The sequence below is a fragment of the Oncorhynchus mykiss genome, chromosome 13 (assembly GCF_013265735.2).
Source record: "Oncorhynchus mykiss isolate Arlee chromosome 13, USDA_OmykA_1.1, whole genome shotgun sequence".
NCBI classification, from domain to species: Eukaryota; Metazoa; Chordata; class Actinopteri; order Salmoniformes; family Salmonidae; genus Oncorhynchus; species Oncorhynchus mykiss.
In genome coordinates this window covers 13,598,616-13,623,023 of record NC_048577.1, presented here as the reverse complement: position 1 = coordinate 13,623,023, position 24,408 = coordinate 13,598,616, and the positions used below count along the sequence as shown (strand labels likewise).

The window sequence follows — 24,408 nt, the reverse complement described above, 5'->3', positions numbered from 1 at the left end:
ATTCTGGATGAGAGAATGATTCAGACCTCATTACCATTACTCAGGAGACAGATACGTCTTTCTCCTCGAACCAAAAACAGGTGTTCGGATAGAGGGGTCTCCTGCTCTGTTGTTTTGTTGCTACCATCGTTTCTCAAGGTAAAACACCACCTGAGGCCAGAAAATAGCTGTTTGTCAGCTAATATTATAATACATTTAAAAGTCTGGCTTGGCCTTTACATGCGTAAAATACCAAAGGCTGTTACAAAAAAAGCCTAAACCACACTAAGTGTCATCGTGATGCTTACAGCAATTAATACGAAATAAAATAATGCTGCTTGGCCTCTGTCTCTGGGTAAAAGGAAAAAATAAAGACTCAAAAAGGTTGATTGTAAGAATAAAAAGCATCCCAAACCACTTTTTTTTCAGGTTTCATCGTTATGGGGTCAGCAATTCTTCTGATTTGGATATTCTGGACATAACTACTTTTCCACCCCATAATAAATTCATAACCATGCGTAAAATGAAAAGGAAAGACTCCAATACATGAGAAATAATAGGCCTACTGGCCTATGTGGGCCACAACCACTTTTTCACATGTGATCGTGATGGTGCCAGTCTTATTCTTGTTCTGAATAAACTATTTTGGACATATCGCACTACCTTGCAACTCTAGCCTCTGCTCTCCTCCACATCCCACCTCCCTCTGCTCTACTCGGAGTATAGCACGGCTACTCCGCCTCTTCCCGCCGGGAGGCCTGCTCCTGGAAGCGGTCCAACCTGGGAGTGGCTTCCCGCTTTTCACACGGAGCAGGAACTGATGCGCCAGGATAACCAAATATGGACTTGCTATCAATTTCGTTGCCATGACTCAGCCTTGCGCCTTGTCAATCGAACACTATTGAACACTGTGTGGATACAAGGCGATGGGAAGGGGAATTTGGCTACTGTTCAACAAGTTATACAATGACATTGCATAGGCTAAATAGTCGTGTTCTTAGCCTGAGGAATACCTATAGTTTTCTTAGGTAAATGACCCAAGCTGATGTAATTGTAAGGCAATCTTCAATCAGCTAAATGTGTCAGTGATATTTTCTGATATGGACCCTAATAGGCACAAAATACATGTAGCCTATCAATACATGTAGAGTACTGAAATGTATCAATATAATATTATATACAACTGGCAATGCCCCCTTCATAACGGTGTTATAAAGATAGCCCTCAAGATTATATCCACATCAATATATGAAGTCAAAAGGAATCCAAAAGTGGAGGTTCGACGCAAATAACACTACAATTTAACCCAGATAGATGTATAAAATAATTTACGTCGCCTATCACTTTCCACTCTCTCAAGTCTTGTTTATCTCAGCAGTTCCTGGCAACAACGTCATCGAGCAGCTGACGTTTCAGGGCGTGGAACAAGGGCTGGCCAATCGGTGCGTTTCTTGCACTATAAAGTGTATAAATTGCCTGTATCGCATGAACACTGGTAGGACACGAGTTTAAACCAGCGTGAAAACAACTAACATTCCAGTTCGCAAAGAAATATCAACGGGACGAAAGACTGTGTGGAATCCAATAATTTGTCACCGGACATCAGTTTGAATACAACGTTCAAGAAAAAAAACCCGACGACTATTGACTCGGTACAGTACAGTTCCACTATTTTGGAAGTTTTGCTCTGTTCTACATTGATAACTTTGGGCTTGATTATAATATACCTTCTGCGGAAACGTTTGGTTGCTGAAAAGACACTCGAGAGGGCTTGCCCTTTTTTGGACTTATAAATTCAGCTACTACACTGAAGAATTCCAGCAATATTTGAATAATGTCCACAATAATGGAACAGCCTTTCTATCATGACGACTCGTTTCTTTCTGCTTATGGTCATTCAGGCGCTGCCCTGCACGACTACAAGCTCCTCAAGCAGAACATGAACTTGAACTTCGCCGAGAACTATCGGAACCAAAGCCTCAAGGCTCAGCTGCGCAACGAGAGTGAATTCTATCCGACCGGGGGCGCATCAGAAGTCGGCTCGCTGAAGCTCGCCTCTCCTGAACTGGAGCGATTGATCATCCAGAACAGCAACGGTGTCATCACTACCACACCGACACCTGGGCAGTACTTCTACAGTAGGGGAATCACAGAGGAACAAGAGGGCTTCGCGGACGGGTTCGTTAAAGCTCTGGACGACCTCCACAAGATGAACCAGATGCCGCCACCGAACGTGTCCATCGGAACCGGTGGAGTCTCCACGTGCACTGTGGCCTCCACCGTGTTTGGTTCCTCCATGCAGCCGGAGCACCTGGAGTACACCACCCTGAACAGCTGTGGCCCTCACACTAACCTCACACCTGCAACCAGCAGCTACCCCTCCACCACCATCAGCTACCTGCCTCACCACCAGTACCAGCACCACCAAGCCGCGGCGCACCCATCCCACCACTTCCAGCACCCTCTATCCGGAGCAGGCATACACGCACAGCGATATTCGGGGCTGAAAGAGGAGCCCCAGACCGTTCCAGACATGCAGAGCAGCGACGACGAGTCAGTTTGCGGCTTGTCCCCAATCGACATGGAGAACCAGGAGCGCATCAAGGCCGAGCGCAAGAGGCTAAGGAACCGCCTGGCAGCCACCAAGTGCCGGAAGCGCAAGCTGGAGCGCATCTCGCGCTTGGAGGACAAGGTGAAGATTCTGAAGACAGACAACGCCGGGCTCTCCAGCACAGCTTCCGTCCTGCGCGAGCAGGTAGCTCAACTCAAACAGAAAGTTATGACACACGTCAGTTCTGGCTGTCAACTCATGTTGACATCCAAGATCAAGTCGTTTTGAAAACTATAAAACGATGGACTATAAAATAAACACTGGACAATAATAGGGAATACATTTGTTTTCCTTTGTTAAAGCAAATCAGAACTTACTGCACTGTTGGGACAGCAATTGAGTGAACTACCATTTGTGTTTTCATGTTGAAAATATTCAAAAGTTGGTTATGTTTTTTGCATTGTCTATTGGTTTCCAGGGTATGATGGACATGGGGAACCGCGTGCACAATATTAAGACTAATAACACTCGGGGCATTCTGAACAAGTTATATACAGTGTCCTCCAGTAATGACTTTGCCTGTTTACATTTGTTTTTTATTCATTTGAACTGTCATTTGTGAAATGCATTCCATTTATAAGTTATTGTTTTACGTCAGGTTGATCCTCACTGTCTTTTTTACTTGTACAGTATATATTTAAGTAAAATCTTAACATTTACCCTCGTCTATTTTACATTGTATCCTTTCTACATAACTACATTGACATTTCTCAAACCAACGAGTCCTATGAATTAGATATAGCATAAGCCTATATATTACATTTAAGCTATAGTGTTCATGACAAGCTTTAGTGTTAACATTATATAAGTAGAAGTAGGTGTGTTAAGATGGATACATAATTACATTGACATTTCCCACGCTAACCAGTAAATTATCAGGAACGGTTTCTGTTTTTAATCAACCAACACAGAAACGGGGCTTGACGTATCCGCGTTGTGTTGTTTGCCCTCTGACGTACATACGTATTGACAAATATGGTATTTTTTTGAATTACGTCACAGCAGGGGGAAGATTTCCGTGAACCCCCACCTACATTGCCCGTCAGTAGAGCGGCGCGTTTTCGAGAGACCTTACTACTAGACCATACTGTGCGTGTGAAGAGACGTTTGTCAATGGCAAGCATTTAAAGACGGGGGGAGTTTCCCTAGTCAGCCACCGCAGTGTTTAAGTTCCCAAAACAACCCTATGCGATACTAATGTCGAGATAAAAATACACGGGTCAATTTTCCAGCAAAGCAAACGATGTTCTTTGCTGATGTGAGAAAGGAAACTAAACATTGGTAGGCTACGTGGGAGTAACCTTGTACAGGTCTCTGAACAGTCAAAGTCTAATGTAACTCAGCAAATAGCCTTGCCAATAAGTTAAACAGGAAAAGTGTAGGACTGTTATAGACCAACTGAAGACCATATCATTGATATTAGCAGAGCTCGAGCAAAGTTCTTAATTCAACCATCCAAAGGAAGACATCCATATTACCTATCTAAACTAGAGCTCGGCCGGAGTTCATATCCTCCTAACACTTAGCCAATGATCTAGGGGAAGCAGGGTAGGGGTTGGCTGCGGAGAGCGGTAGGTTCTCTTCATTTATTTGGAGCCCAACTTCATAGAAAAGGTGTCATCTGATGACTGACAGTGCTTTTATAACGTAGCCTGCGTCAAGGAATCCAATCCAAGACATCCTACTGATGAAGACTGTGCTGGGAATTCTCCACATTACACAATCTTACAAAACCTTTATTAGATCACCACCTACCATTGTTGAAACAGATGTCAACGGATTTAGGAGAGAATCTGGCAACGTGGATAGAGCGCCACCTAGTGGTCAAAACTAAATTTCACACATGACAACAAACCACCTTCACTTAGTTTTATTTTTCAGACAAACACTGCCAACATGTAAATCATTATTTCCCCCATTTGTTGTTATTAATGTCTCGTGACAGTAGACTGAATAGTTAACAATTGTGAGGTACAAAATACTCAATGCTTTTTTTTTTTTTTTTTTTTTACACTTAAGAGCACAAACAAACACTTTCAGTGCATGGGACTAGAATAAACTTTCCACCAGTAGCTTACTTGTCATACAGATAGAAGTGTGGGAGTCTAACAAGTTCTTTAAAACCTATGTATAAGTGTGGGTTGGACACCAAGAGACTGTTGCTGAAGGGAGGACTTCCCATCTGAAGGTAAGTGCTAGGACATCTCAGGAGAGACTGAGCGTGGGTCAGAAATGACACCCTATTCACTATAAAGTGCACTACTTTTGACCGGGGTCCATATGCACTATATAGGGTGCCATTATTGACACAGCCTGAGGCTCTGTTGTGTTGTCACTGTTTGGAGAAGAACTCCTTGCTCTTCTGGATGTCGGGGACGATGGTGTCACTGCCTGGCTTCCAGCCAGCGGGACACACTGTCACAGGAAGAGAGGGACAAGCCCAGGATGAGTCACACTGACATGGAATATTCAAACAATGGTAAAAATTCCATGTTTTCCAAACACATGCCACATGTTAGAAAGTGAGCGCCCATATTAAAACAGACTAATGAAATGGTATTAGATTTTGTAAAGAGAAAATTATTGCTTGCTCTGATAACTGAATGACTTCATGCCTTTAAAAAAATAAAGGTGTTGGAAGTGTCCTGTGTGCATAGCAATGAGACTAGATCCAGATGCTGCAGGCACACTTTTTATTAATTTTTTTTTTAGAAGGGGCACGCATGTGAAGAATGTAGGGGAACAAAAATTCCAGGTCGCACAGGTAAATATTTTACAGCATATGCGAGTAAAGTTGTCGCACTGTAGAGCCCTGTGCTGGTTCTTGAAATAAGAACTAGGTAGCAAAAACGTGTAAAAACCTGCTAATCGCTTACCCTCTCCGTATTTGTCTGTGTGCTGGAAGGCCTGCACCAGACGCAGGGTCTCGTCCACAGAGCGGCCCACTGGCAGGTCGTTGATGGTGATCTGCCTCAGGATGCCCTTGTCGTCAATCACAAACAGACCCCTAAGAGAGTGAGGGAGAGAGGAAGCAGACAGTGAGGGTCAGAAAGCCACATGGGGCATCTGAGACTACATGCTTGAATCAATGTCCAATACAAGAGTAAAATCCAAAAGTCAGCCAACATGAAAGTGAATCAAATGCAAAATTAAATACATTAATTTAACAACCTTGGAAGTGCACACTAAACTTCAAATGGCACCTTTATATACAGAGGTTTCAAAAACACACTACTGACGGCAGTGTCGTAAATAACTGACCTGTAAGCGATGCCCTGGTCCTCCTTCAGCACTCCGTAGTCTCTGGAGATAGACTGGGTGAGGTCAGCCACAAGGGGGATGTTCATTGGTCCCAAACCACCCTGCTTCCTGGGGGTGTTGATCCTATAGGGAGGGAGAGGGAAAGGGCACAATGTCATCATAAAATCAAAAACAGCCCTTGTTTCAGCTTCATTAAAGAATGTAGTGAGCATCACATGGTAACAAAGTCAAATTAAGAATTCTGACATTCACACAGTAATAGTCAAAGTAAATGAACAATTAATGCAAATGTAAACTACATAGAGGGAGGATTCTAAAACCATTGTTGGATTGAGTCCAGTGACCGTTAGTTCTTCTAAGAGCTATGGCACTTATCACCACTAGGCAGTACAGCAGGCAGAGGCGAGATAGCCAGAGCATGAGAGTGTACTCAAAAGCCTGTTACATTTTTTACGATTGGCAGGTGGACAACTGGAGAGCATTTTACACAGACAGAAATGCACGGATACATTTGTCATCAGTTGAAATAGGTCAAGAGGCTGACCTTTCTGATCGAGGTGCAGGAATAGTCAACCCTATTGTATGTCGCCGTGCCTTTAAAGTTTCCATCAACAGAAATGACTAAAACAACCCAATGCTCAAAAGTCTAAACCAGTTCTTACCAGGCCAGGTGGCTGAAGTGAGAGTCTGTGGAGGCGCCTATCACCTCACAGCCGATCTTGCGGAACTCCTCGGCCTGGTCGCTGAAGGCCACGATCTCAGTGGGGCACACGAAAGTGAAGTCCAGTGGGTAGAAAAAGAACACCACGTACTTCCCTGGAGGCGACACACACAGGAGAGGAGTCAGAAGTGTGTGTTTGGGTACATGTAGGCCTAGTCTCTTGGAACAGCAATAACATTGAGTAGCTGATTTGGCTCCGGGTGCTAGTAGTGTACTCTAGCCTATTCTTTTGAAGATATGTACTTGCATCCTGGAAGGTGACAAGACCGTTACATTCTAGCCGGTCACAATATTAACTATTCTGTACCCTGTACACACACACGGCTGACTGGCCTTGTTAAAACTGCCGTCATGAGTAGTTCAGCATGGTTGTTAAAGACAATGAAGACCCTTAGTCTGATTAATCAGGCTGTAAAAACAAATTAATTGGTGTATACAGCCTGTGACGTGTGAAAATGGTCATTAAGCCAGAATGTTGAATAAAATCACATTTAAACTTGTTCTACCCCGCTGTCTGTGTAGTTTGTCCTTCAGCTACTCAAATTTAGACACAATACCCAGAGTAGTGTTATCAACCCGACTTTCAGAACACTGGTCTGTATAACTGTTTGTACTTCCGATTTTTGATTTCAATACTGACGCAATTTGCACATGACAAACACGTGCTCAATATGGCCTAGTCTAACCGAATCAAACCAAATGGAAAACACTGCTAGCTGATTGTGAAGAAACGAGCTGTGGTCGACTACTTTCGGTTACATTTGGACCTACCGGCGCCGAAAATAAGTCCTCCTCCTACCGCCAAAAGTACCAACAGCAAGTACAACCAGTAAAGTAATCTCAAATATAATTTTATACAACATTCTGGCTTGTAGAGACTACTGCCTCTTTACATCAACTTCTTTCAGACTGATATCCATGGTTGTAACCATGGTAACATTCTGATGCTTTAGCAACTTTGCTGTTAGATGGTAACCTGTAAACGACTGACCTGCCAATAAAAATAGTCATTTAGAGAAAATCATAAAGTCTTTACCCATGTAGTCAGACAGCTGGATCTCTTTGAACTGTCCGTCCACCACAGCGGTGGCTTTGAACTGTGGGGCCGGCTGGCCTATCTTAGCGTTTCCAGATGACATGGTGACAATGACAGCTCACTGGGAAAGACAAACGACCCAGCAAAGTCAAATAGTGAATCAATACAGCGTGGAACTTCATCTCAATATGGCAAAGCAAATAGGTTGGAGTCTAGTAGGCTATGGTCCAGGAGCCTCTCACTCCTTTGTAACAAGCATATGGAAAGTAAATCAGTCAAAGTAATAAAATGAAAAGTTTTAGACAAAATGCTCAAAGCTCCATTTTTTTTTACACACTGATCTTAATTCTACTGCAGTGCTGTGCTACCTACCTAGCTGTACAATGCTGCAGGATCAACTTGCCAATACCAAGCCTAGTCACATGCAAGGCAGTTGTTCTCAAGGCTGTGCGTGAGAACAAAGGGTTTACAGTGTAGCCTTGCCCAATGAAGAAATGTTATACTCGGTTGACATTCAACGGTCCTTGTCAAATAACTGTTTGAGCCATTAAAATACTAACGTTTCACTAAAGTGCCAGGATACTGATTACTACATAGTTGGGTTTGGAACTAACGTTAAGGCTAACGTTAACACTAATTTTGCACGTGACAAACTTGAAACTATAATGCCTATAAGATTATTAAATATAAATGTTTAACAATGAAACAACTCAATACTATTGTATGCATTCATTTACTAACCATCTATGCAGCTAGTTACATTACAACTAGCTAGCTAATTGGCTAACAAGGTGCCAATCCCCCCCACACCCACCAAACTGTTCAAAGGGACAAAGAACCAGTTAGTGAAACAGAGGCCACAAGTACAAGGAGGCTTGACCCACAATGCCTAGCTAACGCTAGTTGTTAGCCGGTTTCTTTTGTCTGCAACTATTTGCAACCACTGAAAAAGTAGCGACATGTTAGCAGCTGAAAATAATATGCAGGGAGTGATAGTCGAAGTATCTAATATATACTTACGTTTCTTGTGAAAGCACGAAAGCGTTTGTGTTGCGGTTTACTGCAATTGCATGAAAGCCGCTAATCCGGAAGAAAGAACTTTCCCTATACGTTTTAAAAGATTTTGTTTTCAAAATAAAAGTCGCCAGAGAAGTTGTTAAAATAAATGTCAATCGAATTAGAAAGCTTGTTGTGTGATTCATTTAAATTCAAAACACTTTCTGATATTACAATATGTATACACAAAAGTGTTGCAGTGGAATGACACCACATTCATTATATTATACTTTTTTAATGTTCAATCGATGGATTTAAAACAAGGACTTTTAATTTGTATGAGTAAATATTTTGACCCGGAAACGATTGCTGAAAATTATTCGCAGGCGCTGATGGTGGAACATGGGTTAAATTGTCGAGTTAAATTATTCAAGAGGATAATATTGTATATTTTCGGTCAGTTATGGTCTGTTTAACTAGTTAAGTTCTTAGCTACCTATCATGTCTTATTGTGAAGTATCCTCTTCTCTGACCAATCCAGTTTTCAACAAACCTAGCTATCTAGCCAGCAAGCTAACGTTAGCTAGCAAAGTGCAGTCATTTAGCTAACAAACTACAATACCAGTTTACGTATTATTTTTTGCTAAGTTGAGTCTGATAGCCAAGCTGTGGAGTTGTATTTTAAAATCGTTATGGCTAGCTATCTTGATATCTATCTTTCAATCTGAGCAAATTAACTCCTATCTCTGTTTACATCTATTTAAAGGGAACTCAGCTCAACTGCTGTTGCTGGTCTGAGTGCCATTCAAGAAGTTTGACAGCCCTCGAGTTGGAACTTACTGGTAACTTACATTAGGACCAAATCTGAGTGGTCTGAATTGACTGGATGCGGCATGCTGTTTCAGTTACTTTCTATTCTAACCAATGAGCTGCTAAAACATACACCATATGTTTTCTATCCATTTCCCCCCTCTCAATTATCTTATGTACGGAAGAAGACAACATCCTAGGCTAGTTCCATCTTCAACCCTGGAATCAAAGTCATCCAGTCACCCGCACTCATGGAGAACACAAAAGAAGAGGGTAAGAACAAAGAGAAAAAGAGAAGGTGTGCATGAATTATAGTCTGAGTCAGTTGGAACCATTTTTGATTAGAAGCATAGTTTTGCCTCAGATTCAGAATGTCTCTGGATTTACACTCGCACTCTTACTATTTCCTCTGCACCACTTCCTCTCTTCCTCCTCTCTTCCCTGCCTCCTCTCTCTCTTGTCCCTCAGCCCCGGTCCCGGTTATGTGTGAGGTGTGCGGGACCTACTTCGAGACGCGGCGGGGTCTCTCCAGTCACGCCAGACTCCACCTCCGTCAGCTCGGTGTGGCTGTCTCGGACAACAGCGGAGCTCCCATAGACTTACTCTACCAGCTGATTCAGGACAGGGACGGTTCCATGCACCCACCCAAACCCGTCTACTCTTCACCCAAAAAAAACAAGGGGTCGGGGACACTCATCTCCCAGAAGGAGTCCCCTCTTGTGGGTAGGGTCAAAGTAGTGACAACCCCACAGAATAATATATCCAAGGTAGCTCGTAAAGGGACAGTTTTGGCCAAGCCTCGGCAGTCTTCCATGTCGTCGTTCCTAACAGCAGGCAAGACACCATCGCCCTCAGGGGGAGCGAGCCTGGCCTCGGCCAAGCCTGCCTGGGCACCGCAGGAGACGGATGCCCCTCTCACCCTGGGTAAGTCTCAGCCTGGGTGTTTTCGATTGGAGTGGATATTTTAAGTGTTCCGTTATTAGATGTTTGTCACCAGGAAGTGACATATTAGGCCTATTATATTTGTGGAATTGAACGTTGTACCATTACATGTGTGACATTATTAACCTCAAGTATAACATGGCACTTTCTAACACCAGTCTCTGGCTCCTCCCCTGCCTCTACAGCGATGGACACCAATGACGAGGTGCATGTGTGCCAATTGTGCGGTGCTTGGTATGAGTCCCGCAAAGGCCTGGCCAGTCACTGCCGGGCCCACTTGCGCCAGTTCGGCATCACCGAGAACACTGAGACGAAAGGAGGACCAATAGAATTCCTCTATCAGATCATGGAAGCAGAAGACCTCCAACCTATAGCAAGTGAAGGTCTCAACGTCTATAACCCTTCTATGTCTTCTAACTCTAACAAACGGCCCTCCGGCTCTGGTTCGTCCACATCGCCTGCTAGACATAAAGGATCCCCCTCCTCCTCTCTTCACCAGCCTCCCTCCAACAAACGGCCCAAGCCCTCCGCATCAGAAGGAACTGCTCCACAGGATCATAGGCTCAGCACGGGTGAGTTTCAAGTTATTTTTAAAGGGGCAATCTGCGAATGGTACATCCATATAGTTTAAGTCATATTTGAAGTCAAATTTAGTCATTTTATTTTAAGTCATTTTAAAAGGATGTCACAATTCAAAGAACAGAACAAGAAAGATAAATTATAAAACCTCAAGTGATTCATCAAAAACATATTATTTGGAATACAGGTGAGTTCACCTGTGTGTTGTGCGGTGAGGAGTTTGAGAACCGCAAAGGCCTAGCAAGCCACTCCCGCTCTCACCTGCGCCAGCTCGGCGTCACCGACCTCCTGGGCAAGGCGTCGGCCATCGACACGGTCCAGCAGCTGGTCAGCAGCGGCGTGCTTGCGGCTGCTGCATTGGTACGACCCAGTAACACAACCACCAAGACCCCTTCTCAGTCTCCAGCCCCAGCCAGGTCTCCAGCTAGATCCCCAGCTAACTCCCACCTCAGCCCCTTGGCCTCCAGCCACAATCCCAGGTCCAAGGCCAAGAAGGGCTCCACCCTGGTCTATCCCAAGCCGGAGCCCCTGGAGATGGAGCTGGATGTGGGGTTCTCCAGTCCGCTTGGGGGGTACAGCAGCAGTAATGGATCTCAAGGTTCTCAGAAGTTGGCCAAAAATGGGCAGTCCTTTAACTCCGGTAAGATGTGGGTCCTATCTGATATAAACTCTGTGGTTTCTAATTTGTTTGGTGTCAAATTCCCTCTTCTATTTGTGTTTTTCTGTTTTACCATTGAATAACTGCACTCAGACCATTGACCATCCATTCAGTCAAAGCAGCATAGCTAAATGCAGAGACATGTCAAGGGACAAATTCCTCCCTTCCTTTCCCTTCCCCAGGTTCAGACCAGGAGCTCATGATCACCTGTGAATTCTGTGGCCAGTTCTTTGACAGCCGCAAGGCCCTGTCCTGCCATGCCCGCTCCCACCTGCGCCAGCTGGGAGTCATGTGGTCTGTCAACGAGTCGCCCATCGACTTGCTGAGAGACATCCTGCTGAAGGAGGGCAGTGCCAATGCCACCCAGGTGAGTGCATGTATGTGTGCAGTCCATTTGGCAATAGAGGTCACGTCAATATCTCATCATGTGCTACCTACCGGCTGCGGTTGTGCCCTCGAGCAAGGCACTAAGGGGCGAATCATAACTTCTGCTTAAAGGGTAACTCTCAACCCCAATTTCAGCCCAACCCCTTCAAATGTAAAAAAAAATGTATTGAGGTGAGAAGTTGTGGGTGGGGGGAATTTGTTCATAAATATTAATTTTGAGGGTAGGTAAACGTAGTTGAACCTGATCCCAACACTTTCTCACTAAAATATACTTACCAGAAGTCCACTGGCACGCTCTGATAATAAAATGATGTGCGCCGCAAGCAAATATGACTCTGGACAGTTAATACCTGCAAAACAAGTCCTCAACTGGCAGCTTCATTAAATAGTACTCGCAAAACACCAGTCTCAACGTCAACAGTGAAGAGGTGACTCCGGGATGCTGGCCTTCTAGGCAGAGTTGCAAAGAAAAAGCCATATCTCAGATTGGCCAATAAATTAAAAGATTAAGATGGGCAAAAGAACACAGACACTGGACAGAGATGGCTTTTTCTTTGCAACTCTCCCTAGAAGGCAAGCATCCCGGAGTCGCCTCTTCACTGTTGATGTTGAGACTGGTGATTTGCGGGTACTATTTAATGAAGCTGCCAGTTGAGGACTTGTGAGGCGTCTGTTTCTAAACTAGACACTCTTATGTACTTGTCCTCTTGCTCAGTTGTGTACCGGGGCCTCCCACTCCCCTTTCTATTCTGGTTAGAGCCAGTTTGCGCTGTTCTGTGAAGGGAGTAGTGAACAGCATTGTATGATATCTTCAGTTTCTTGACAATTTCTCGCATGGAATAGCCTTCATTTCTCAGAACACGAGTTTCAGAAAAAAGTCCTTCTGGCCATTTTGAGCCTGTAATCGAACCCACAAATGCTGATGCTCCAGATACTCAACTAGTCTAAAGAAGGCCAGTTTTATTGCTTCTTTAACCAGAACAACAGTTTTCAGATGTGCTAATATAATTGCAAAAATGATTTCTAATGATCAATTAGCCTTTTAAAATGATAAACTTGGATTATCTAACACAACATGCCATTGGAACACAGGAGTGATGGTTGCTGATAATGGGCCTCTGTACACCTATCTAGATATTCCATAAAAAAATCAGCCGTTTCCAGCTACAATAGTCATTTACAACATTAACAATGTCTAAACTGTATTTCTGATCAATTTGAAGTTATTTTAATGGACAAAAAATGTGCTTTTCTTTCAAAAACAAGGACATTTCTAAGTGACCCCGAACGTTTGAACGGTAGTGTGTGTGATATACAGTTGAAGTCGGAAGTTTACATACATCAAGTACATTTAAACTCAGTTTTCACAATTCCTGACATTTATTCAGAGTCAAAATTTGCCTGTCTTAAGTCAGTTAGGATCACCATTTTATTTTAAGAATGTGAAATGTCCGAACAATTGTAGAGAGAGTAATTTATTTCAGCTTTTATTTCTTTCATCACATTCCCAGTGGGTCAGAAGTTTACATACACTCAATTAGTATTTGGTAGCATTGCCTGTACATTGTTTAACTTGGGTCAAATGTTTTGGGTAGCCTTCCACAAGCTTCCCACAATAAGTTGGGTAAATTTTGTCCCATTCCTCCAGACAGAGCTGGTGTAACTGAGTCAGGTTTGTAGGCCTCCTTGCTCGCACACGCTTTTTCAGTTCTTCCCACATTTTCTATGGGATTGAGGTCAGGGCTTTGTGATGGCCACTCCAATACCTTGTCTTTGTTGTCCTTAAGCCATTTTGCCATAACTTTGGAAGTATGCTTGGGGTCATTGTCCATTTGGAAGACCCATTTGCGACCAAGCTTTAACTTCCTGACTGATGTCTTGAGATGTTGCTTCAATATATCTACATAATTTTTGTTCCTTATGAAGCCATCTATTTTGTGGAGTGCACCAGACCCTCCTGCAGCAAAGCACCCCCACAACATGATGCTGCCACCCCCGTGCTTCACGGTTTGGATGGTGTTCTTCGGCTTGCAAGCCTCCCCTTTGTCCTCCAAACATAACGATGGTCATTCTGGCCAAACAGTTCTATTTTTGTTTCATCAGACCAGAGGACATTTCTCAAAAAGTATGATCTTTGTCCCCATGTGCAGTTGCCAACTGTAGTCTGTTTTTTTTATGTCAGTTTTGGAGCAGTGGCATCTTCCTTGTTGAGTGCCCTTTCAGGTTATGTCGATATAGGACTCGTTTTACTGTGGATATAGATACTGTTGTACCTGTTTCCTCCAGCATCTTCACAAGGTCCTTTGCTGTTGTTCTGAGATTGATTTGTACTTTTCGCACCAAAGTACGTTCATCTCTAGGAGACAGAACACGTCTCCTTCATGAGCGGTATGACGGCTGCATGGTCCCATGGTGTTTATACTTGCGTACTATTGTTTGTACAGATGAATGTGGTACCTTCAGGCATTTGGAAATTGCTCCCAAAAATGAACCAGGCTTGTGGAGGTCTACAATTTATTTTCTGAGGTCTTGGCTGATTACTTTTGATTTTCCCATGATTTCAAGCAAAGAGGTACTGAGTTGGAAGGTAGGCCTTGAAATACATCCACAGGTACACCTCCAATTGACTGCAATGATGTCAATTAGCCTATCAGAAGCTCCTAAAGCCATGACATAATTTTCTGGAATTTTCCAAGCTGTTTAAAGGCATAGTCAAGTTAGTGTATGTACAGTCATGGCCAAAAGTTTTGAGAATGACACAAATATTAATTTTCACAAAGTCTGCTGCCTCCGTTTGTATGATGGAAATTTGCATATACTCCAGAATGTAATGAAGAGTGATCAGATGAATTGCAATTAATTGCAAAGTCCCTCTTTGCCATGCAAATGAACTGAATCCCCCCCAAAAAACATTTCCACTGCATTTCAGCCCTGCCACAAAAGGACCAGCTGACATCATGTCAGTGATTCTCTTGTTAACACAGGTGTGAGTGGTGACGAGGACAAGGCTGGAGATCACTCTGTCATGCTGATTGAGTTCATATAACAGACTGGAAGCTTCAAAAGGAGGGTGGTGCTTGGAATCATTGTTCTTCCTCTGTCAACCAGAGTTTCCTGCAAGGAAACACGTTCCGTCATCATTGCTTTGCACAAAAAGGGCTTCGCAGGCAAGGATGTTGCTGCCAGTAAGATTGCACCTAAATCAACCATTTATCGGATTATCAAGAACTTCAAGGAGAGCGGTTCAATTGTTGTGAAGAAGGCTTCAGGGTGCCCAAGAAAGTCCAGCAAGCGCCAGGACCGTCTCCTAAAGTTGATTCAGCTGCGGGATCGGGGCACCACCAGTACAGAGCTTTCTCAGGAATGGCAGCAGGCAGGTGCGAGTGCATCTGCACGCACAGTGAGGCGAAGACTTTTGGAGTATGGCCTGGTGTCAAGAAGGGCAGCAAAGAAGCCACTACTCTCCAGGAAAAACATCAGGGACAGACTGATATTCTGCAAAAGGTACAGAGATTGGACTGCTGAGGACTGGGGTAAAGTCATTTTCTCTGATGAATCCCCTTTCCGATTGTTTGGGGCATCTGGAAAAAAGCTTGTCTGGAGAAGACAAGGTGAGCGCTACGATCAGTCCTGTGTCATGCCAACAGTAAAGCATCCTGAGACCATTCATGTGTGGGGTTGCTTCTCAGCCAAGGGAGTGGGCTCACTCACAAATTTGCCTAAGAACACAGCCATGAATAAAGAATGGTACCAACACATCCTCAGAGAGCAACTTCTCCCAACCATCCAGGAACAGTTTGGTGATGAACAATGCCTTTTATAGCATGATGGCGCACCTTGCCATAAGGCAAAAGTGATAGATAAGTGGCTCAGGGAACAAAACATCAATATTTTGGGTCCATGGCCAGGAAACTCCCCAGACCTTAATCCCATTGAGAACTTGTGGTCCATTTTCAAGAGGCAGGTGGACAAACAAAACCTCACAAATTCTGACAAACTCCAAGCATTGATTATGCAAGAATGGGCTGCCATCAGTCAGGATGTGGCCCAGAAGTTAATTGACAGCATGCCAGGGCGGATTGCAGAGGTCTTGAAAAAGAAGGGTCAACACTGCCAATATTGACTCTTTGCATCAACTTCATGTAATTGTCAATAAAAGCCTTTGACACTTATGAAATGCTTGTAATTATTCTTCAGTATTCCATAGTAACATCTGACAAAAATATCTGAAGACACTGAGGCAGCAGACTTTGTGAAAATTCATATTTGTGTCATTCTCAAAACTTTGGCCACGACTGTAAACTTCTGACCCACTGGAATTGTGATACAGTGAATTATAAGTGAAAAAATCTGTCTGTAAACAAAAAGAAAAATGACTTGTGTCATGCACAAAGTAGATATCCTAATCGACTTGTCAAAACTATAGTTTGTTAACAAGAAATTTGTGGAGTGGTTGAAAAATGAGTTTTAATGACTCCAACCTAAGTGATTGTAAACTTCCGACTTCAACTGTATGTATCTATATATATATATATATATATATATATATATATATATATATATATATATATATATATATATATATATACACACAGTGCCTTGCGAAAGTATTCGGCCCCCTTGAACTTTGCGACCTTTTGCCACATTTCAGCCTTCAAACATAAAGATATAAAACTGTATTTTTTTGTGAAGAATCAACAACAAGTGGGACACAATCATGAAGTGGAACGACATTTATTGGATATTTCAAACTTTTTTAACAAATCAAAAACAGAAAAATTGGGCGTGCAAAATTATTCAGCCCCTTTACTTTCAGTGCAGCAAACTCTCTCCAGAAGTTCAGTGAGGATCTCTGAATGATCCAATGTTGACCTAAATGACTAATGATGATAAATACTATCCACCTGTGTGTAATCAAGTCTCCGTATAAATGCACCTGCACTGTGATAGTCTCAGAGGTCCGTTAAAAGCGCAGAGAGCATCATGAAGAACAAGGAACACACCAGGCAGGTCCGAGATACTGTTGTGAAGAAGTTTAAAGCCGGATTTGGATACAAAAATATTTCCCAAGCTTTAAACATCCCAAGGAGCACTGTGCAAGCGATAATATTGAAATGGAAGGAGTATCAGACCACTGCAAATCTACCAAGACCTGGCCGTCCCTCTAAACTTTCAGCTCATACAAGGAGAAGACTGATCAGAGATGCAGCCAAGAGGCCCATGATCACTCTGGATGAACTGCAGAGATCTACAGCTGAGGTGGGAGACTCTGTCCATAGGACAACAATCAGTCGTATATTGCACAAATCTGGCCTTTATGGAAGAGTGGCAAGAGGAAAGCCATTTCTTAAAGATATCCATAAAAAGTGTCGTTTAAAGTTTGCCACAAGCCACCTGGGAGACACACCAAACATGTGGAAGAAGGTGCTCTGGTCAGATGAAACCAAAATTGAACTTTTTGGCAACAATGCAAAACGTTATGTTTGGTGTAAAAGCAACACAGCTGAACACACCATCCCCACTGTCAAACATGGTGGTGGCAGCATCATGGTTTGGGCCTGCTTTTCTTCAGCAGGGACAGGGAAGATGGTTAAAATTGATGGGAAGATGGATGGAGCCAAATACAGGACCATTCTGGAAGAAAACCTGATGGAGTCTGCAAAAGACCTGAGACTGGGACGGAGATTTGTCTTCCAACAAGACAATGATCCAAAACATAAAGCAAAATCTACAATGGAATGGTTCAAAAATAAACATATCCAGGTGTTAGAATGGCCAAGTCAAAGTCCAGACCTGAATCCAATCGAGAATCTGTGGAAAGAACTGAAAACTGCTGTTCACAAATGCTCTCCATCCAACCTCACTGAGCTCGAGCTGTTTTGCAAGGAGGAATGGGAAAAAATTTCAGTCTCTCGATGTGCAAAACTGATAGAGACATACCCCAAGCGACTTGGGTGGCGCTACAAAGTATTAACTTAAGGGGGCTGAATAATTTTGCACGCCCAATTTTTCAGTTTTTGATTTGTTAAAAAGGTTTGAAATATCCAATAAATGTCGTTCCACTTCATGATTGTGTCCCACTTGTTGTTGATTCTTCACAAAAAAATACAGTTTTATATCTTTATGTTTGAAGCCTGAAATGTGGCAAAAGGTCGCAAAGTTCAAGGGGGCCGAATACTTTCGCAAGGCACTGTATATATATATCTATATATATATCTGCCCTATATTGGAGAACTGACAATCATCGAGCCATGAGTCAACTGTTTTAGTTTTTGACCTGACCACCATGGTCCTCTTCTTGCTACAATGGATGTAGCTACGAATTTAAATGTAGAATCCTCATAGCTACGTGTATTTTTCTTCGTAAAAGCACAGATGTGAATGAAACAGTAAGCAAAATCATTGAATTTGGTCATATGCAGAAATGTGCCTTACTGTCCTTTGAATTTTTGTTTAACGTCAGTAACGACACAGAAACGACAATAAATAACAACGAGGCTGTATACAAGGGGTACCGGTACTGAGTCAATGTGCGGGGGTGAAGGTTAGTTGAGCTAATAGAGGTAATATGTGCATGTAGGTAGGGGAAAAGTGACTATGCATAGATAATGAACAGAGTAACTAACAGCAGCGTGTTTGTGTGTGTGGCATGAATATGAATGTGTGTGTATGTATGTCTGTGTGTGGCATGAATGTGTGTGTGTGTATGTCCGTGTGTGTGGCGTGAATATGCATGTGTATGTATGTCCGTGTGTGGTGTCAATATGCATGTGTATGTATGTCCGTGTGTGGCGTCAATATGCGTGTGTGTGTGTGTCAGTGTAGTATGTGTGAGTGTGTGGTTAGAGTCCAGTGAGTGTACATCAAGCCTGTACAAGAGAGTGATTATTAATAACATAAGGGGGTCAATGTAAATAGTCCAGCTAGCCATTTGATTAACTATTCAGCGGTCTTATGGCTTGGGGGGTAGAAGCTGTTAAGGAGCCTTTTGGTCCCAGACTTGGTGCTCCGGTACAACTTCCAGAGAGAACAGCCTATGACTTTGGGTGGCTGAAGTCTTTGACAGTCCTTCCTCTGATTGGGGGCTGTGATGGCAAAAAACCTGTTGAAATGGCTCATATAAAGATGTATTGTGTTGTAGGTCAAGAGGGAGCCATCGTCCTCTCACTCCAGCGCCGGCCCGGCCTGGGCCAATCACAGGAGGTTCTCGGAGCCTTCGTGGGCTCCCCAGGGCTCTAAGAGGACTTTCACTCCTCCACTGGACTACTCCCTCAACGACAAGCCTTCCCCTGATAAGAATGGATCCTCCCAGTCTGGTAAACTAACAGTTCTCACGCCTGACCAGCAGATCTCAGCCAGGTTATTTGTGGCAGGCTACTGTTTTCAATTGCAGCTGTGATGGCAATTGTATTTAGCAGATGCTCTTGCCAAAGGTGACTGATTCCATTATTAGTAAAAAATAAATCATCTCTGTAACCTGCCTAGTAATTAGTGCTGAAATAGAAACGTTTATCACGAGAAACGCTTCAACTGTCAAAACGTCTGTTTTTAACCCCCCCGCCCTCTTCTCTCCTTCCAGCTGGTGATGCGTGCTGTGAGCTGTGTGGCTTTGACTTTGAGAATCGCACGGCGCTGGCGAGCCACGCCCGGGCCCACCTCCGCCAGCTGGGGGTTAAGGAGTGGAGGGCAGAGGGTGTGAAGGCCTCCCCCATCGAGTTGCTCAGCGCCTGGATCCAGAGGCAGCCCCGCAAGGCCGCGGAGATCCACCGCCAGTACCGCGACGGTGACCTCAACATCAGGTTTAAGGTGAGTGTTACATCTTCTATTACAAACTGGGTGGTTCGAGCCCTGAATGCTGATTGGCTAATAGTCATGGTATATCAGACCATATACCACAGGTATGACAAAACATTTATTTTTACTGCTCTAATTACGTTTGTAACCAGGTTATAATAGCAGTAAGGCACCTCAGAGGTTTGTGGGATATGGCCAATATACCACGGCTAAGGGCTGCGTCCAGGCACTCCACGTTGCATCGTGCATAAGGACAGCCCTTAGCCGTGGTATATTGGCTTTATACCACACCCCCTCTGGCCTTATTGGTTAAGTATAGCGCCCATTAGGTTTGGATCTAATTGCTCTGTGGCAGTGGGGCTGATCACCGAATCTTGAATTAAAAGCAAGTGACAATCACATCCCCTCAAGTGCATGACGTTAGGCACTTTCCAGCTGCTTAGTTCTGTGACAGGAGTGCTTCAACTCTCAGTCTCGGAGAGCGGCTGGGTTTCGTCCTTGCTTTTCTAAACAGTAGCTGAGACTTGGGGAGACGAGATGAGTGGACAGATATTGATTTAAATTGAGAGCAAAGTGGCAGGTTGACACCAATAGAATAACAGTGGTTTGTAGTTGCTAACATCAGTCTGTGTGTGTGCTGTATGCTATTTATACTACCAATCCAACTTAGAGGGAAAACTATTTCACCAACACTTGATTTCTTTTCCCCTTCCAGAGGAACGCCCCGTCCCACTTTCCCTCCACAGACTCAAGCTCCTTCCCCTCGGGAGCCCAGAGGGCTGTGGGGCTGGGGCGCAGGGCGGGCCGAGAAGTGGCCAGGGTCGCCGGGGGTTCGTCCAGGGCAGCTCAAGGTCAAAGGTCACAGGGGGAGACGGGACACTCGTCATATCACCATCATACCGTCACTCATACGCAGTCCCAGGGGGCTAGAGGAGACTTCAACCACATACGCTCTCCTAGAGGTGAGAGATGGAAACCGACTCAAACGTGCATGTACACACACACACACACACACACACACACACGCCCTACAGAACTTTCTACCTGTTTGCCCTCTGATAAAACCAACGTTGAGCTATGGTAGACTCTGATTTGAAACCCCTTTCCAACCCGTCTGCCAGGTTTTGAGCGGCGGGTCCCTAAACACACCGCCCATACGGAGGGAGCAGAGGGAGACGGCGGCTCTCAACAACCCCCCCGGTCAGGAAACATCCCTTCCCTGGTTCCCAGGCCTCCCTCCACTCCTCTGGTCAAACAAGTGGGCAAAGAGTACACCCTCAAGTGCAGGTGAGCTGATTGCCAACATGCTGATAGTTTAATGTACGCTGAACTCCGATTGCCTGAGGTCACACACTTGTATGATTTATTATTGGCATCGTACGAGGGTCTCTGCACTACAGGTTCCACAATGTTTCACAGAAAGTGGTTTAAGCGCTGGTCTGTTTGCATATTAATATTAACCAACCTTCTCTCTCTTGCTTTCTGTTCTATTCCATCCCTCAGGTTCTGTGAGGCAGTGTTCCATGGATCTCAGTCAGTACAGGAGGACTGGATCAGACACCTGCAGAAACACATCCTGGACCTCCGCTTCAACAAGGCCTGTCCTCCCCCTGACCCAGAACGGCCCCTGGTCCCGGGCATGGAACCCTCAGCCACCACCACCACCACCCCGGTCCTCCTGGTACCACTGGTGGTTTAAATGGTCCACTACTATGGCTACACTCACTGCATTTCCCTTATTACCACTTAGTTGGATCGTCTTATCTGTTGTTCATCTGTTTGTTTTCCTCAAAGGACTGTTGAACTCAGTCTACACTGTGGTAAAAACACCTAATAAGGTGTGTGGGGGGGGCTGATGCTTCCCATTATTTATTCAGTGTTAAAGAAATGACTTGGTTTGAATCATAACTGCACAACGTGGATATACTGTAGCACTCGTCTTGTCCACCAGCTGTGTCTCTCTCTAGCTGTTAGCCTGGAGATAAGGTTAGTGTAGCACAGACATAGCTGTACCAGCCTCATATCAACCCTAGAGGGCCTACTTGGGCCAGTTGAAGAAGTCTACTTTCAGTAACTACTCTTGCTGGGGTAACTTAGACATGGGGTCAAACAAACTAACATTCATTCACCATGACACATTCCTACCACTTAGTAGTCTAGCAATAGTTACATTCCATGTCTTTATTGGGATGTTTATTGCACATTGTTTTCATAGAAACCTAAATTCATAGTAGTCTGACATAGGATGGAATGGGTTTCCATAGACTAGAGAGTAGAGTGATGTCACTGAAGAAGTAAGGCAAAGCCTGTTCGAGCATTAAATACATTCCCCTTGTTTCAACTGTTCCAAAGCAGTGTGGCATTATAGGTTGCATTGCAAAATAGCAGGGAAGGAAGCATGTTCACTTTTGAATTATGGTCTGAAATTTGCCTATTGTACAGGAATTTGTATTAGATTTTTTTATGAATTCTGTTTTTAAATGTAGAACTGTTTTCTGAAGTAAAGAAATATAAGAAGGTTTTCTATTTGTCTTGAATTCTTCTGTAATTAGTGGTTTGAAGGCTGCAGAGCCAGACAGAATACCAGGACATGTACTCGTTGACGTTTTCAACCTACAGTGCCTTCAGAAAGTATTCACATCCCTTGACTTTTTCCACACTTTCTTGTGTTACAGCCTGAATTGAAAATGGCTTACACACAATACCCCATAATGTCAAAGTGGAATTATGTTTTTGACATTTTTACAAATTCATTAAAAATGAAAAGCTGAAATGCCTTCAGTCAAGTATTAAAACCCTTTGTTATGGCAAGCCTGAATAAGTTCAGGAGTAAAAAGTGGCTTAACTCACATAAGTTGCTTGGACTGTGTGCAATAATAGTGTTTAACGTGATTTTTGTATGACTACCTCATCTCTGTCCAACACACATACAATTACCTTTAAGGCCCTTCATTCGAGCAGAGAATTACCAAACACAGATTGAACGACAAAGACCAGGGAGGTTTTCCAATGCCTCACAAAGAAGGGCACCTATTGGTAGATGGGTAAAAATAAAATAAAAAACAAACATTGAATATCTCTTTGAGCATGGTGATGTTATTAATTACACTTTGGATGGTGTATCAATACACCCATTCATTACAAAGATACAGGCGAGGAAGGAAACCGCTCAGGGATTTCACCATGAGGCCATTGGTGACTGAAATAGTTACAGAAATTAATGGCTGTGATAGGAGAAAACTGAGGATGGATCAACAACATTGTAGTTACTCCACAATACTAACCTAAATGACAGAGTGAAAAGAAGGAAGCTTGTACAGAATAAAAAATATTCCAAAATATGCATCCTGTTTGCAGTAAGGCACTAAAGTAAAACTGCAAAAATTGTTACAAAGAAATTAACTTTCTGTCCTGAATAGAAAGTGTTATATTTGGGGAAAATCCAACACATCACATCACTGAGTACCACTCTTCATATTTTCAAGCATGGTGGTGGCTGCACAATGTTATGGGTATGTTGTCATCAGGCAAGGACTAGGTAATTTTTTAAGATAAAAAGAAATGGAATATAGCTAAGCACAAGCAAAATCCTAATGATACATCAGATGACCTGGCCTCCACAATCACCCAACCTCAACCCAATTGAGATGATTTGGGATGAGTTGGACCGCAGAGTGAAGGAAAAGCAGCCAACAAGTATTCAGCGTATGTGGGAACTTCTTCAAGACGGTTGGAAAAGCATTTCAGGTGAAGCTGGTTGAGAGAATGCCAATAGTGTGCAAAGCTGTCATCAAGGCAAAGGTTGGCTACTTTTAGAATCTCAAATATAAAATATATTTTGTTTCGTTGAACACTTTTTTTGTTACTACATGATTCCATATGTGTTATTTCATAGTTTGATCTCTTCACTATTATCCTGCAATGTAGAAAGTAGGACAAATAAAGAAAAACCCTTGAATGAGTAGGTGTGTCCAAACTTTTGACTGGTACTGTATATATATATATACACTACCGCTCAAAAGTTTAGGGTCACTTAGAAAAGTCCTTGCATCCTGGAGTTGCCTCTTCCCTGTTGACGTTGACACTGTTTTGTGGGTACTATTTAATGAAGCTGACAGTTGAGGACTTCTGAGGGGTCTGTTTCTCAAACTAGACACTCTAATGTACTTGTCCTCTTCCTCAGCTGTGCACCGGGGCCTCCCACTCCTCTTTATATTCTGGTTAGCGGTAGTGCGCTGTTCTGTGAAGGGAGAGGTACACAGCGTTGTACGAGATCTTCAGTTTCTTGGCAATTTCTCGCATGGAATTGCCTTCATTTCTCAGAACAAGAATAGACTGACGAGTTTCAGAAGAAAGTTCTTTGTTTCTGGCCATTTTGAGCCTGTAATCAAACCCACAAATGCTGATGCTCCAGATACTCAACTAGTCTAAAGAAGGCCAGTTTTATTGCTTCTTTAACCAGAACAACAGTTTTCAGCTGTGCTAACATAATTGCAAAAGGGTTTTCTAATGATCAATTTAAAATGATAAACTTGGATTAGCTAACACAATGTGCCATTGGAACACAGGAGTGATTGTTGCTGATACTGGGCCTGTATGTAGATATTCCATAAAAAAATCTGTCGTTTCCAGCT

General features: G+C 43.4%; 3 protein-coding genes across 11 annotated transcripts; 2 read left to right on the top strand and 1 right to left on the bottom strand.

Annotated features, from left to right (window-relative positions):
• Nucleotides 1–1,445: 1,445 nt before the first annotated feature.
• LOC100136256 (junB protein) lies at nucleotides 1,446–3,250 on the top strand. 2 transcript variants are annotated; one of them, XM_021556140.2, is made up of 2 exons: nucleotides 1,446–1,631; nucleotides 1,881–3,250. In XM_021556140.2, the coding sequence occupies exon 2, from the start codon at nucleotides 1,919–1,921 to the stop codon at nucleotides 2,816–2,818; it is 900 nt and encodes a 299-aa protein (XP_021411815.1). In that variant the 5' UTR covers nucleotides 1,446–1,631; nucleotides 1,881–1,918; the 3' UTR covers nucleotides 2,819–3,250.
• A 1,195-nt stretch (nucleotides 3,251–4,445) lies between these two features.
• LOC110485699 (peroxiredoxin-1) lies at nucleotides 4,446–8,783 on the bottom strand. 3 transcript variants are annotated; one of them, XM_021556828.2, is made up of 7 exons: nucleotides 8,350–8,404; nucleotides 7,981–8,053; nucleotides 7,609–7,729; nucleotides 6,514–6,667; nucleotides 5,852–5,974; nucleotides 5,467–5,597; nucleotides 4,446–5,005 (listed from the first exon to the last, which is right to left on the bottom strand). In XM_021556828.2, exons 3-7 carry the CDS (start codon nucleotides 7,709–7,711, stop codon nucleotides 4,923–4,925), a joined length of 594 nt encoding a protein of 197 aa, XP_021412503.2. In that variant the 5' UTR covers nucleotides 7,712–7,729; nucleotides 7,981–8,053; nucleotides 8,350–8,404; the 3' UTR covers nucleotides 4,446–4,922. The 3 variants fall into 3 exon arrangements, with proteins under 3 accessions (XP_021412503.2, XP_021412501.2, XP_021412504.2); XM_021556826.2 differs by lacking the exons at nucleotides 7,981–8,053; nucleotides 8,350–8,404 and adding an exon at nucleotides 8,629–8,783; XM_021556829.2 differs by lacking the exon at nucleotides 7,981–8,053 and having other exon boundaries at nucleotides 8,350–8,368.
• Nucleotides 8,784–8,940: 157 nt separating this feature from the next.
• Nucleotides 8,941–22,296, top strand: LOC110485698 (protein Wiz). 6 transcript variants are annotated; one of them, XM_021556823.2, is made up of 12 exons: nucleotides 8,941–9,060; nucleotides 9,371–9,446; nucleotides 9,603–9,687; nucleotides 9,883–10,338; nucleotides 10,542–10,928; nucleotides 11,123–11,575; nucleotides 11,776–11,960; nucleotides 19,122–19,296; nucleotides 19,560–19,786; nucleotides 20,490–20,736; nucleotides 20,896–21,061; nucleotides 21,278–22,296. In XM_021556823.2, the coding sequence occupies exons 3-12, from the start codon at nucleotides 9,666–9,668 to the stop codon at nucleotides 21,471–21,473; spliced, it is 2,514 nt and encodes an 837-aa protein (XP_021412498.2). In that variant the 5' UTR covers nucleotides 8,941–9,060; nucleotides 9,371–9,446; nucleotides 9,603–9,665; the 3' UTR covers nucleotides 21,474–22,296. The 6 variants fall into 6 exon arrangements, with proteins under 6 accessions (XP_021412498.2, XP_036796228.1, XP_021412494.2 ...); XM_036940333.1 differs by having other exon boundaries at nucleotides 9,603–9,712; XM_021556819.2 differs by having other exon boundaries at nucleotides 9,600–9,687.
• Nucleotides 22,297–24,408: the final 2,112 nt, after the last annotated feature.